This window comes from Panulirus ornatus, chromosome 3 (genome assembly GCF_036320965.1).
Source record: "Panulirus ornatus isolate Po-2019 chromosome 3, ASM3632096v1, whole genome shotgun sequence".
Lineage (NCBI taxonomy): Eukaryota > Metazoa > Arthropoda > Malacostraca > Decapoda > Palinuridae > Panulirus > Panulirus ornatus.
Genome location: NC_092226.1, coordinates 33,172,046 through 33,186,789, shown reverse-complemented (window position 1 = coordinate 33,186,789; position 14,744 = coordinate 33,172,046). Strand labels below are relative to the sequence as shown.

General features: G+C 44.7%; 2 protein-coding genes across 9 annotated transcripts in view; one reads left to right on the top strand and one right to left on the bottom strand.

Annotated features, from left to right (window-relative positions):
* The window catches only part of LOC139761937 (uncharacterized), a 44,475-nt gene extending 40,593 nt beyond the window's left edge, over positions 1-3,882 (bottom strand). Inside the window, exon 1 of the mRNA XM_071686634.1 lies at positions 2,906-3,882. Coding sequence (XP_071542735.1) covers positions 2,906-3,659 — 754 coding nt within the window. The 5' untranslated portion in view covers positions 3,660-3,882. The remainder of the gene's footprint in view (positions 1-2,905) is intronic.
* Positions 1-14,744, top strand: part of LOC139761955 (uncharacterized) — a 622,461-nt gene that overhangs the window by 240,015 nt on the left and 367,702 nt on the right. The window contains exon 1 of one of the 8 annotated variants that reach the window (XR_011715654.1): positions 13,102-13,308. The exons of the other annotated variants lie outside the window; for them this stretch is intronic. The gene's annotated coding sequence lies outside the window, so the exon portion shown is untranslated. Of the gene's footprint in view, positions 1-13,101; positions 13,309-14,744 lie in introns of those variants that run through there. 8 annotated transcript variants of the gene reach the window in all.

Below are 14,744 nucleotides of genomic sequence, written 5' to 3'. Positions count from 1 at the left end.
TTATTATTATTATTATTATTATTATCATTATTAAAATATTTATTATTTTTGATAGTTGTAGTAGTAGTAGCAGTAGTAGTTGTAGTATGATGATTAAGATCATCATCATCATCATCATTATTGTTGCCTTTCATACATGTTCGCCATCTCCCTCACGAGGAGATGATTTCAGTCTTACCGAAAAAAGATTCTCTGCTGGTTGCTTCCTCTATTCTTTGTTTTAGAAAATAGTGATACAGGAGGGGAGGAATTCTAGCCCCCACTCCTTTTACTTGCCATCTATGGCTGCCCTCTTTCATTATTACATTTAGTTTTGTTCAAATTTCTCATTTCTTCTCAACAAATTATAATAAGAGTTTTCCATTATCTTCATTCGTTTCTTTAATTCCAACATGATAATAGTGAATCAGTATCATCAGTGTTACAAGGACTGTCAGTAATATGAGTAATTAAGGTATTAATCTTTTATTTATTCAGTCTTTACGTATTACATTATAATCAGTTGATCTTATTATTACTGTAATAAAAAATTGACATGATAATTATGATAATAATAATGACATTATTATTATGATAATAATAATCATAATATTATTATGATTATAATAATCATAATAATCATGATTATTATCATTAATATTTGCAGTGGTAGGTATTTTATCTGACCTAATCACTGTGTTTAGTGTTACTATTATCACTATTATCCTGCTGCTCTCATTACCATATTCAGATATTATCATTAATCAATGACCATATTTATCTGTGGTGAACGTGGGCAGTAAAGTTCATCGTCCGTTTTCTTTATCGCCATCAAGTAGTCTGAGCGGGAACAGTTTACCAACACATACAAAATACTATCAAAAAAAAAGAGCGGAAGATATTAATGTTGATCTGCCGTGTTAATAACTATATTAACAAACGTAATCTTGAAAATAAATTGGAAGACGTAATTGGGTTGCCGCTGATAATTCTAATGGGGAAATTGGCTACTGTTAAGGCGTCAGCAGCAAAGGACGGCCCGTTACAAGTGGACGGTACCTCTCTAGGTAGTTTATGTGGCAACACTGTGGCCTTAATGGCGAGGTTGCTCTGGTAACACTGGCAAACAATTATATTGCCATAGTCTTCTTTTTATTTTTGTATTTGTCATTTGCAGTGATTAGTTATCATTATAATCTGTTAAGAGAGTTAACAATATTTCCTGATGATAATCGTGATAAAATTTTCACTATCATTTATTATTATTATTATTATTATTATTATTATTATTATTATAATTATTATTATCATCATTCATGTTACTGATTATTATCTATTATTATTATTATTACTACTACTACTATTATCATTATTGTTTTATTTTCATTTTTATTATTATCATCATGATCAGTATTATTATTATTATTATTTTTTTTTTCATTATCATTGTTATTATTATTATTATTGCTGTTATTATGATGATTTTTACTAGCAACATTTTCTTTACTGCTGTGAATTATCAACCATCATTTATGATGATTGTATCATCATTATCGGTTTGTTCTTGATGTTATACGCAGGCTGTGTCATGTAATCTTAAACGTTCACTTCACCAATATTCTCTGAACAGAAAAGAAAAAAATGTTTAAAAGCTATAATCATAAATGTAACAACAACAACAGGCACACGCATATATATATATATATATATATATATATATATATATATATATATATATATATATATATATATATATATAATGCGTGTGTGTGCATGCCTTACACATGACAGCTAAAGAATGGTTGTGAGCGGATGTGGTCTTTTCTTTGTCTGTTACTAGCGCTGCCTGGTTAACGCGGGAAACGGCGATAAAGTATGGTCTAAAATATTTGTAAAACTCGTATCAAATCCCTCAGTGGTACGTTGCTCTCATGCCCGTATGTCTCCCGCATAGCAGGATGATCCCTTATTAGTGTAATACATATTACCTGTACACACTGAGAACATCGAGAGTGAGGGAGTCTTGTATGCCGGGCCAACACTGAGGCTCTGACTATGATGGATATTGAGGGATTTCCCTGTTGACGGGGTTGACTTAACATTGCATATTAGCGAGACGAGTGTTCAGAGGGTTTGGCTGGCGAGGTGTGAGCCATACGTCGCTAGATCATTGAGCTCATGACGTTCTGTATGCCCCTCTGAGATACATTGAACTCGCCTGATTGTCCTTAACGTAATGGGGCAGTCTGGGGCAGCCCTTAGACGCCCTTTGTGAACAGCTGTCATGGTGCCCTTGGACGCCCTTTGCGAGCAGTTGACATGACACCGTCTGGGGCAGCCCTCGGAACCACCTGATCAGCTGACAGGTAAACAAACCAGTGTTTCATTGTTGTGTATGACTCACTTGTGTAAACACGGGCTCCGTTTTCTTAACTGTGCTGACTTTAGTGTGTAAGGGAACGTAGAACGTGCCTGAGGAGGAGGGGAACGTATCTCAGGGGGAAGGTGAACGTGTCTCTGGGAACGGTAAACATTTCTCAAAGACAGTGAACGCGTCTTTGGGTACGTTGAACGTTTCTCAAGGACGGTGAGCGTGTAAGTGGGGACGTTGAACGTTTTTCAGGGTACAATGAACGTCTCAGGGGATACTGAACGTGCTTGAGGGGACAGTGAACGTATCATACGGGACGGCGAATGTCTTGTATTTGTTTAATACTAAAAAGTGCGTGAAATCATGGCAATCTCTAGCAGCACTGTCGTAACTCCTTGTAATGGTGGAGGAGAGGAGGGGAAATTTCATGTTGCCGTCGAAATTGGCTGAGTTAATAAGTACACAGACTGTAATGGCTAGTGCGTGGTGAGGGAGGAGCAGCAGTAGTGTGATTGTCAGGGTGGGAAACACTCACGTTACTCATAAATCACTCACCAGTCTTTTCGTCTTTATTGAGGTTGTCCAGCGTCTTGTTGGTCATCTTGAAGAGGGCGTCGAGGGCACTCCCTTTGTCGTTGCTGCCACTCTTCTTGTCGCTCTGGCCGGCCGACTTAGCGGGGGGGTCAGTGGACCCCTCCTCCCGCGTGTCCCACGGCCGCACGATCTTCACGGGCACCGAGGACTTCCGCCGGGAGGGCTTGTACGACAGGATGTCCAGGATGGAGAAGGACCGCAGACCTGCCGCCTGCTTGTGGTCCACGGCAGCCACGTCGCCGCGGCCCATGAGTCCCGCCGGCTCCTGCGGTTCCTGCGGCTGCGGCTCAGGTGAGGGCGGGGAGGGCTTGGGCTCGGCGTCCTGCTGGGGGGAGAGCGGCAGCTGTTGTTGTTGCTGCTGCTGGGGCGGCGGCGGCGGCGACGTGCCCGACATAGCCAGCCTCTTGAGTGGTCTGAAGTATTCATCGTCGGAGAGGTAGGTGAAGGACTCCGTCTGTAGTGAACCCGAGGAGAGCGTCGGGGACGGCGCCCCCCGCGACGTGGAGGGTGACTGTGGTTCCGTTTCCTCGTCCTCCGTGGAGGTGTCGGCGTGGGTGGTCATGTCCATGGGCGAGGGCTGGTCGTGGCGCGCCTCGCCCTCACACCCGACACTGATCTCACTGTCACACGGGCTGGGCGGCCGCCGCTCCTCCCGGGGAGAGGCGGGCGAGTCACTCTCCTCCATCCTGGCCACGCACTCCACCCGTATCTCCATCGCCTCAGCCTCTCACTGACCCACTCTCACCGTCTGCAGGGACCACGCGACGCAGCGGTCCGCTCACGACAAAAGTTCGCCACCAAGTTCCTCACAGCCACCACCACTTGCCTCCTGTCTATGCGCTGGTCACCGACAGACTGATGCTGATCGCATCAGACGGAGAGTAATCACTTGAGTCCAGCGCGGCCGATGAAGATGTGCCAACTGGTCGACTGGTTAATGATAGAGCAGCGCCTTCACACGCCTAATGGCCGCCTTTGATGTTTGCCGCCCGCCAGTGAGTACAGGCGCCGCCCGCCAACCACACACGGCGGGCGACACACGTGATTGGGCGGGACCGAGTCGCGACCCGCCTCCCTCGCCGAGCTATTCGTCGGGATATTAGCGGGAGGAGGAGCCCGGCCTGGCCCTCCCCGGTGAATGGCCCAGGAATTATCAATTCGCCAATGGGGAGGAGAGACCGGCATATCAAAGGGGACCATGAATAGCTCAATCAGGGAGTGAAGTGACGTGGTTAATGGAGATATTCTAACAGGGCGGCCCACTCGGGTGTCAAATTAGGGTGGGTTGTGGTCCGGGTGGTCTTGGTCCGGCGGGGCGGCCCGGGGGCGCGGGCCGGCCGCGGTAACGGCCCGTGAGTGATGGAGGGGCCGCACTAGCCCCCCGGCACCGCCCTCATTATTGCAGATAAACAGCCCACCGCCTGGCCCTCCCGCCGCTGCTGCCCACCGCCTGGCCCTCCCGCTGCTGCTGCCCACCGCTTGGCCCTCCCGCCGCTGTTGCCCACCGCCTGGCCCTCTCGCCACTGCTGCCCACCGTGGCCTGGCCCTCGCGCCACTGCTGCCCACCGCCTGGCCCTCCCGCCACTGCTGCCCACCGCCTGGCCGTTTCGCTGCTGCTGCCCACCGCCTAGACCTTCCGCTGCTGCTGCCCACCGCCTAGACCTTCCGCTGCTGCTGCCCACCGCCTGGCCCTCCCGTTTCTGCTGCCCACCGCCTGGCCCTCCCGTTGCTTCTGCCCACCGCCTGCCCCTTTAGCCGCTGCTGGCCACCGCCTGCCCCTCCCGCCGCTGCTGCCCACCACCAAGCCTTCCCTCCGCTGCTGCCCACCGTCAAGCATTCCTGCTGCTGTTGCACACCGCCAAGCACTCCCGCTACTGCTACCAACCCTACCTCCTCCTCCTACCCACCGCCACGCCCCCTGCTGCTATCCACCGCCACGCCCCCTGCTGCTATCCATCACCACGCCCCCTGCTGCTGCCCAACGGCAAGCCTTCCTGTTGCTGTTGTCACTGCCCATCGGCAGGTCTTGCTGCAGTGATACTTCTCTCTAGTCTTATCACCCGACCTTCCCGTACCGATGACACTCTACCATAGGCTCTTTATCCTACTAAGACAACCGCTCCTCTAACCTGTACGTTTCCTATGGTTCCATTTTGGACGACTTCGGCATTCCCATGCCTCTTACGTAGCCTTCATCAAACCTCTGTCCATTCCCATGATCTCGATTGGTGGTGGTCAGAAGCATTATTCTGTCTCTGGAAACAAGCAAGGCATTCCAGACCAGATGGTGTCCCTCTCTGTGTAACTGACATCTGGTCATCCTCTCGGAGAGGTTACCGGTGGATCTTGAAATGTCACCTCGTATATTTTGTAAGATTTTGACAGGTGTGGCATTGGGGTCTGATCTCCAAACTTCCTCCTCTTGGCTTTCCCTTTGACTCTATTCTTTTATAATTCGGGTTCATTTTGGCTGGTCCGTTTCCGTAATTGTTAATGGATGAACCTCTTGTGTTTCTGACAGCTAACAGTCTTCCTAAGGGGATCAGTCCCATTTTGTTTTGATATTCTCTACAAGAGCAGCGACTGTGTCATGCACTCCTACTCATCCTGAAGGAGGTGGCGCAAAAGAGGATGCAGCGCGCTCCAAAGGCCCCGGGACTGAGTATTGATGATTGAAGTACGTTAGAAGTTACGGTATGAGAAAAATGGTAACAAGGATCAGTTAATAATTAATCAGATACCCAGCATTTAGCATGGTGAGTGAACTGCGTACAAAAATTGAGAAAGAACTTATTATATATAAAGTTAAAATGTTTTTAACGTATTTATGGAAGTACATTGTTGTGGATGGTATAACATTCTTATGGATGAAATGTTTACACACATCTCTTAATGTCCGGTAGGAATCATCTCTCAACTCACTAATCTTATAACGGTTAAGTGTATATAATGTTGCAGGGTGAGGGAGCTGCTATGTTGGCAGAGTTTACCTCTGGTGAGTTCCTCACCATCAGGAGGGGAAACTGTCCTGTCTCCTGAGCTCTTCCTCATTTTTACCAGCATCATTTTCTCTTCAACACAGGTCATTCATCATTCACCCATCTTTGCATTCCTCCGCTTCTTTCAAATCCAACTCTGCTTTTGCATGATTTACGCTCATCTCTACTTTTGCATGATTTACGCTCTTCTCGACTACGAATTCAAACACAAGATATAAGGAATATATTGAAATACAGTCAAATATGGGCTTGAAATGCCGCAATGTAGAGCTGTACACTAGCAATCTAGCCGTACAACTTTCATGCAGCCTTGAAGCCTTGGCTTTCAACGTATCAATGCATGTTGCCCACCAGCAAGTATGTCTGTGCTTATGGACGCCAAAGAACACCAACGAAAGATACAGTCACCATTTGCGTCCTTGTTTAGAGATCTGATAAGGTAAACACAGAGTAGAGTATGGTGATAACATGGCACTTTATTTGTATAGGTGTCAGCTGTGAGTATTTAATTTTAGTTTCTGTTGGTTAATCCATTCACAAAGATGGACAAAAGTGGCCACCAGATGATTGATACATAATGAGGCTGTTATTCAGAACTAAGTATCCGTTGTGAGAAAAGATGGAGAGCTGACTTTTAAATGCCTCTGTACTTCCTTGGTAACTGCAACACTTCTTGAACACTTATTTTATGTATATTTCGGCATTTCATTCTTACATTCAACTGTATTTCAGATTTTTTTTCCGTGACTGTCTAATTCGTATTTTATGTATGTTGACGGGAAGTAGGAACGGTCATTGTTGCTCCAGATTTCATTAGCTATTACAGCCGAGGGTCACTCCTGTGGCCACCGCGCAAAGAAAATAATGTTGATTGTGGCGCCGGTCGTCGTCGCCCAGCTCAGGCCGTCACCTCTGCTCAGACCAGACCGCTGGGGTCACCAGACCGTAAATGCGGTAACCCTCCTGCCCGCCAGGTCTGTCAGGTGTCAACATCCTGCAATCCATTTCCTTTTATTTAATTAACCATTGACTCTAGTTTTGACTTCAGGTTACCTTTTTGATAAAAAAAAACGATGGAGCAGTGCGTTTTCATATGGATTAAGCGGTTGATTTGTGTTAGATCTGTAATGAGACAACATTCCAACCTTAGATTATAAAATCATCTAAGAATACAAAAGACAGAAGAGTATTGATTTTATAGTCCACACATTCAGACATTTGCTGGATCATTACGGAGTAGAAGGATGAGTACTTTTAAAGTTTATTTTACATTTAACTTTAAATCGCGAGACTTGCGTCTATGTCAGTTGCCTTATGCCTGAAGATGCGACCCGCCTTAGCGCTAAGATTTGGCATCAGGAACTGACAGTGAGTCGTCAGGCAAAAAATCTTAACTTGCCTGCCTCTGTTTCTGCTTCAGACGTTATGATACGGGAACAAAGATTTTCTGTTCCCCTTGGTGGCTGTGTGCGGATCGCAGGAGATATGTGGGCCATCGTGTTTCTCCCATATATCCAGGTATATAATATGTACATATTTATATATAGTAATTATTTATGTATGTTTGCATAATTATAAAAACCCCAGGACCCCATTCACGGGCCTTCTGCAGCTCCAAGGTTGTGTTAACAAGGAGTATGATGAATTCCTTGTGAGTCAGAAATCCCTTAAAGAGACTGTACTCCTTGTGGTTCACTAACAATGATACAACCTCGCCAAAGGTGATATCCTCTCGCGATGCAGCCCCACGCAGTAGTAGTCCGGTAACACACACACATACACACACACACACACACACACACACACACATATATATATATATATATATATATATATATATATATATATATATATATATATATATATATATATATATATATTTTTTTTTTTTTTTTTTTTTTTTGCTTTGTCGCTGTCTCCCACGTTTGCGAGGTAGCGCAAGGAAACGGACGAAAGAAATGGCCCAACCCACCCCCATACACATGTATATACATACGTCCACACACGCAAATATACATACCTACACAGCTTTCCATGGTATATATATATATATATATATATATATATATATATATATATATATATATATATATATATATATATATATATCATTTCTCGCTGTGTGGGGTAACATTAAGAACAAAAAGAACAATGGTCTCCTTTGCACACATCCTGACAGTCTTCTGCTGTCTTGTATGATGAACCTGAGCCACGAGCCACCATCCTCAGCCTAGCCCCACACTCACCATACTTTACCCTGACTGCTTCACATGTACTGTTTCAGGCCGCCTGCAGGGCCACTACCATCTGACATGGTCCCTAGGGAAGGGTTGGCATATATTCCTCAGGGTTACCTCAGAGAAGAGGCTGAGTAACAGGGAAGACTAACAAATAATAGTCGTAGTAAAAGTAATTTTTATTTCTTATTTTTATCAGTTACTTTTAGATTTCAACTTCCTCCTGTTACACACGATCCTAAACTTTTGCCAGTTTCTGGAGGTTTTCAGCTAGAGTCAGCCGCCAGAGCCGTGTCATCTGCAAACAGCAACTGACTCGCCTCCCATGCCACGCCATCCCCGCCATACTGTAGTCCTACTCCACGTTCCAAGACCCCGCATCTACCTTCCTCACCATCCCGTCCAAGAACAGGTTTGACGGTCATGATGACATCAGACATCCTTGACGCAGACTTACCGCTCATCCATCTCCCTTTCTACTCGCACACATTCATTAATCTCTCGCTAAAACTCTTCACTACATTTTGTAACTATCCATTTACCCTGTATATCTGCAGCACCTTTCATGGAGTATCTCTCGTCATCCCATTTATACGCCATCTCCAGATCCATAAATGCCACGAATATGTCATAAATGCCAATACTTCTCGCATATATTCTTTAAATAAAATACATGGTCAGCGCACCTTCAACCTCTCCTGAAGCATTTTTTTCCTCCCTTGTAAGATGCTCTGCACGCCACTACCCTTTCAGTCACCAATCTGGAATATACATTACCAGGTATACACAGTAGTTTTATATTCCTCTGTAATTCAACTATATTTTTAGTATTCTATTTCATTTTTTCCTGATGCCTTTATGAATGTATTTTGATAGTCCTGAGCCACCTTCGCTCTCCGCCATCTCTTTGTCCTGTTCCACTTTGGCACGTGTACTCTATTAGTCAGCCTCTCCTTACTCGTCGTCTCCATATACCCAGACCATTTCAGCACACACTCCTCAGCTCTTTCAATCATACTTTTCTTGTTGCCGCACCTCTTTCTTACCTTATCGTTCTTACTTGATCAACCCCTCCCCGCACCACAAATTGTCCCCATGCATTTCATTTCTAACACGTCCACCCTGTTATGTACTTTTCTATTTAGGGCTCACATCTCATATCAAAAGCTTTAGTCCTACTATATCATCAGACACACTCATCAATGCACCCAGGACATTAGCATCTTCAACCGCCCTGTGGCTTACTTCAGCTTCCTTGGTTCCATCCGCTACCAAGTCCACTCCCAAGTTGCTAAAACACTCCACTTCCTCCAGGTTCTCTCCCTTCAAACCCCACACTCCACCCAATCTGTCTGTCTCCCTCCCACTAAACTTCATAACTTAACTGTTGTTTACTCTAACACTCCTTTCATACAAATACTCAAACTCGGACACCCGCTTCTGCAATTTCTCACTTGGATCTGCCACTGGACCCGTGTCATCAGCAAACAGCCACTAACTCACCGACAAGGCACCCCCACACCCAACATCCTTCAAATTTACTTTTCTATCCAAGACTCTTGCACTTACCTCTCTTACCACCTTATCATTGAGCAGATTAAAGTCATAGTGACGTCACACACCTTTGCCAAAGGATAAACTTCACATAGAACCACTCGACCTCCTTTCGCCCAACTCGCATACATCGTATAATCTCTTCCTAAATTCTCCTCAATGCTTCAAGTAGCGTTTACACACTATGCATTCGTAAGTCCCTCCATAATGCATCTCTACCAGTGCTATCATACTTTTTTCTCATGAATGCTGCATAAAAGCATTTCTTTTTCTCCGAGTATTTTTCACATAGATTCTTTAAAGAAAACACCTGACCCAGACATCTTCTGCAACTCCTGAAGCCACGTTATCCTAACCTAACCTACTTTGATTATTTGTTCATGCCATGACCCTCGCAATCATCACTCATCCGTACAGCTTACCGGGTACACTCATTAGAATTGTAACTCTGTAATTCCAACATTTATTTTTGTCCCCTTGGTCTTGAAGGCACTATACAAGCATTCCGTCAATTTCGGGTACCTCACCTTGAACTAAGCATACTATGAAAATCTTAATAAACCGGTAAAGAAACATTCTCATCCCCCCTACCCCCTCTTCCTTGAGAAATTTAACTTCGATCTCATCTGCTCAAGCCTCTTTATCACACTTCATCTTATGCATAGCATTCGCCATCTTTTCTCTCTTCACATACCCACTTCACATGATTCTTACTTCTCATACCACCACGTCCCGGACACCTTACATCTGCCATCCTGTCATTCAAGCTATTCAACAGTCCTTCAAAATACTCAGTCTCCTCTTCTCTCTTTTGTCTGTTACTAGGACTCTCATAGAAATTGATCCTGCGGTAATTATAAGATATACGCAGGAGCATGTTAAGGAGGGCTTCTTTGGGACTTTCTATACTGTTTCCGTTTGATAGCTATGATAGTCTTGTGACTTCTTTGTATCGGCGTTACCACCTACAGGTGGATTTCATTAATATTTATATCTATATCTATCAATCTATCTGTCATTTAAAGAACAGGAAATGGTCATAACTCAGTAGGGTTTGTATGCCGTATCCTCGTTATGCATACATAAGTTGCGGAATCGGTTTATGATATTGCTGAAAATTACACTTTCTCTCCTTTTCAAGTTGATGCCAAAGATGTGTATATTATGTATACAGTCTGTGTGGCAGGTGAGAGCGTTTTGGGCTGAGATGATGGCGGTGGTGGAGGAGCGTGATGGCAAACGGCTGGTTAAGTCGCTTATCTGAGTAAGATTGACTGACCACTTACCACAATATAGTCCCGCAGAAAAAATAAAAAAGAAAGCTTTGGGCTAGGATAGTTTGATGTTAGATGGCACAATATCTCATTAACGTGCGGGAGACAAACCGAGACAAACCAAGTTTCTAAAGGACAACTTTCCAACCAAGTTCATCATTCAGCTTCATTTACTTTAAGATAAATAAGTTTGTTATGCTGAAGGTAGACCCTTGTGAATATCTTGGGTATGGATTATACAAAAATAGAATGAATGAATAGACCGAAGGAGAATATATGAAATCATATTGCAGATAATAAAGAAGATAATGTTGATTGGACTCTTGAGATGTGAGTTGAAGTATGGTGGTTAGGAAACTCTGAATGAAGGAAGAGCACTTTAATCCCTTAATTTTAGACGAGAATCCTTCTTCAGGAGAACCAAAGTATACTTATGAATACATGGGTACTTTTGTATATGTTGGCTATGTATTGGTCTCTCTGAAGGCAGCCTCTGGTCGGAACGTAAAGTATTAAAATACTACACTGCTTCATCCTGACCATACTTCTTTCTACTCCAGTTTCTGAACGAAAGTAATGCAACGACTTGGATTGCTTTTGGCAGCATAACTTTCCTTGCATTTAATGCCTATCATCAGCTAAGGCCATTTTTGTTGGATTTGATGGCTATCATCAGCTAAAGGTCTTTATTGTAGGATTTTATGTTATCATCAGCTAAAGATAATTATCATTGAATTTAATAGTTTTCATAAGCTAAAGGTAATTTTTGTTGGAATTAATCATTATAATCAGCTGGAGACTATTTTTGTTGGATTTAATGACTAGCATCAGTTAAAGGTCATTATTTTCAATGGATTCAGTGGCAATTACCAGCAAAAAGTCAATATTATTGTATTTGATGGACTACCACCAGCCACGGGATACTTTACTTTCAAAGTGACAGCAAGAGTTGCCGGCGGCACAACTTCTCTGTTGACTGTTCTAATCTTGCCGCGAAGAGGAGTGGCATCGTTGGCCTGCATGTCCGGAGACGAAATTCATTGGCCTTAAAAGTCAGGAGAGGGAGTTCAATCGATTCCAGGTCAGGAGATGAAGTCCATTGGCATCCATATCTGGAGACGGAGTCCACTGGCCAGAGAGGGGGTCCATCACTCACTTTATTTCCTATGTTGCAGCAAGAGTTGCCGGCCACACAGCTTCTCTGTTGACTGTTCTAACCTTGTAGCGAACAGGAGAGGCATCAGCTGCTTTCCTGCCTGACTCTGCCACCTTCGACAGTTGTCCAAACTGTAGCCTTTGTAAACTCTTCATATATCCTTTTTATATCGCCTCGCTACATACCATGTCAGGAGGTATTTACCTTTTAATGATCAAGTCGGAACTACCTCGATATTTACACCAAATATAAGTACAAATGAGCAACTGTATTGCTTGTATGATATTTTATGTGTTAAGCAATATGGACGTATTGATGATTCTCCAGGACTGCAGTTCCTGAAGAGAAATTATTTAAGCACTTCTTCCCCCACGTCTTTAAATAACTTGTTATTGACAGTCACCCTCAGGCCAGAGTGGAGCAGTTTGCATCAACGGTGTAGCAAGACTTCTAAAAAGCTCTGCCCGCGAGACTGGCCAGAGTAACGACAAAAACAATTAGGTCGTTCAACATACGTTTATAATGAATTACTATTACAAATGAAACACACGGAAATATTAACGTACAATTCAGTTTATAGAATCATAGTTAAATCGAAGATGGGGCCAGACGACGATGTCGTGATTTGATATCAAGCCCCATGATCTTCAAGCACTTTGGAAGACATTTTAGACATACGTCACGAGAATTACCAAGAGCATATATGAAAAACTATACGAGTGTACGTACGGTGCTCAAGCCTAATTACGCCGCTGATATAGATGATTTTGCTCTCAAATGTTAAGCAACTGTCTGACCAGCTGACAGACCCTCAGACTGGCTACCTAGTGTTCAGATTCGCTCGAACGGCAGGTGCTTCATTCGAGACGTTTCGAACATCCTTACCTCGGAACCCGATTTGCCTGGTGATGACATAAACAGCTTGACTATGGCCAGACGTGGTAGTGTCTCAGCAGCTGTTCCCGTGAAGTCTCCGGTGTTCATAGTCTTGATGTGAATATTCGACACGTGATTCGTGAGTGAACTTGGTCACTGAGCTGCTCCGTCGATGGTCGTTCAGGTACGTCTAGGAAGAGCTCACTCGGCACATTTGAGTCGTGGTGAACCGCACACATAGGAAGCCCCGGGGAAGACGACTTAACCTGTAAGTAGAGATGTATTTCACGTAGGGAATGTGACAAACTAAACTCGCATCAAATACCTGGGGTTGTATTTACAGGATTGAATTGTCGAGACATTGTTAATGGGAGAGGCTTAACCGTGTTTTGCAAAGCTACAATCAGTAGCCTCGTTACAACTGCTGTTAGTTATAGGCATTAACATCACGATTCCATAAACGTTACGCCACTATCATGATCACCCCCCACCATTAACCCTACCATGATTATCACGACTGCTACTATTGCTAAAACCACTGCCACCAATTATGATCACCATCGCTATCACCTCCACCAACTCATCTTCCGTTCCCATCATCTTCACCAGTATCACCAACATTACCACAATTTTCACCCCGACCACCATCGTCACTACTGTCATTTCCACCTACCACAACTGCTGCACCATTACCACCATCATTCCCTCCAACTCTAATCGTCTTAACCCCACCACCTCGAAGACTTCCTGCACCACCACCACTGCCGCCTCGGCTAAAACATCCACCGCACCACCAATTTCACCACACTCTGTAGCTCCACCACTACGACCAATCTTGCATTTCCCTTCTCCACCACAGTCGCCACTACCACCACCCTCACCACCGCCCTTACCACCCCCACCACAACCACAGTCACTCCCTTCTCCTACCACACAACCGGTGCTACCCCCTCCCCTTACCACAACCACTGCCACCCGCTTCTACCCAGCAACATCAATAACTCCCCCTCTCCCCAGCACCACTGACACCCTCCCCCTGCCACCACCACGCTAACCACCAACTCTGTCAACACCATCTGAAGCAAAAGCCGAAATATGGAATGAGGTTCACACTTCAGACTGGACGTGTGAGGGTCTACTGGCATGATCATGGCCACCACAGCTGTTAACTAGACAGCAGCCAGCTGTGGCCAGCGGTCGTGATAGACGACAGGTTATGGTGACATGTTATGATGACGGCAGGTTATGGTGACCACAGGCTATGGTGACACGTTATGGTGACATGATGAGGGCAGGTTATGGTGACCACAGGCTATGGTGACCACAGGCTATGGTGACATGTTCTGATGACGGCAGGTTATGGTGACCACAGGTTATAGTGACACGTTATGGTGACATGATGAGGGCAGGCTATGGTGACCACAGGTTATAGTGACACGTTATGGTGACATGATGAGGGCAGGCTATGGTGACCACAGGCTATGGTGATCACAGGCTATGGTGACCACAGGCTATGGTGACCACAGGTTATAGTGACACGTTATGGTGACATGATGACGGCAGGTTATGGTGACGACAGGCTGTGGTGACAACAGGCTGTGGTGACAACAGGTTATGGTGACGACATGTTATAGTGACGACATGTTATGGTGACGGCAGGTTATGGTGACTACAGGCTATGGTGACGGCAGTGGTGATGGTGAC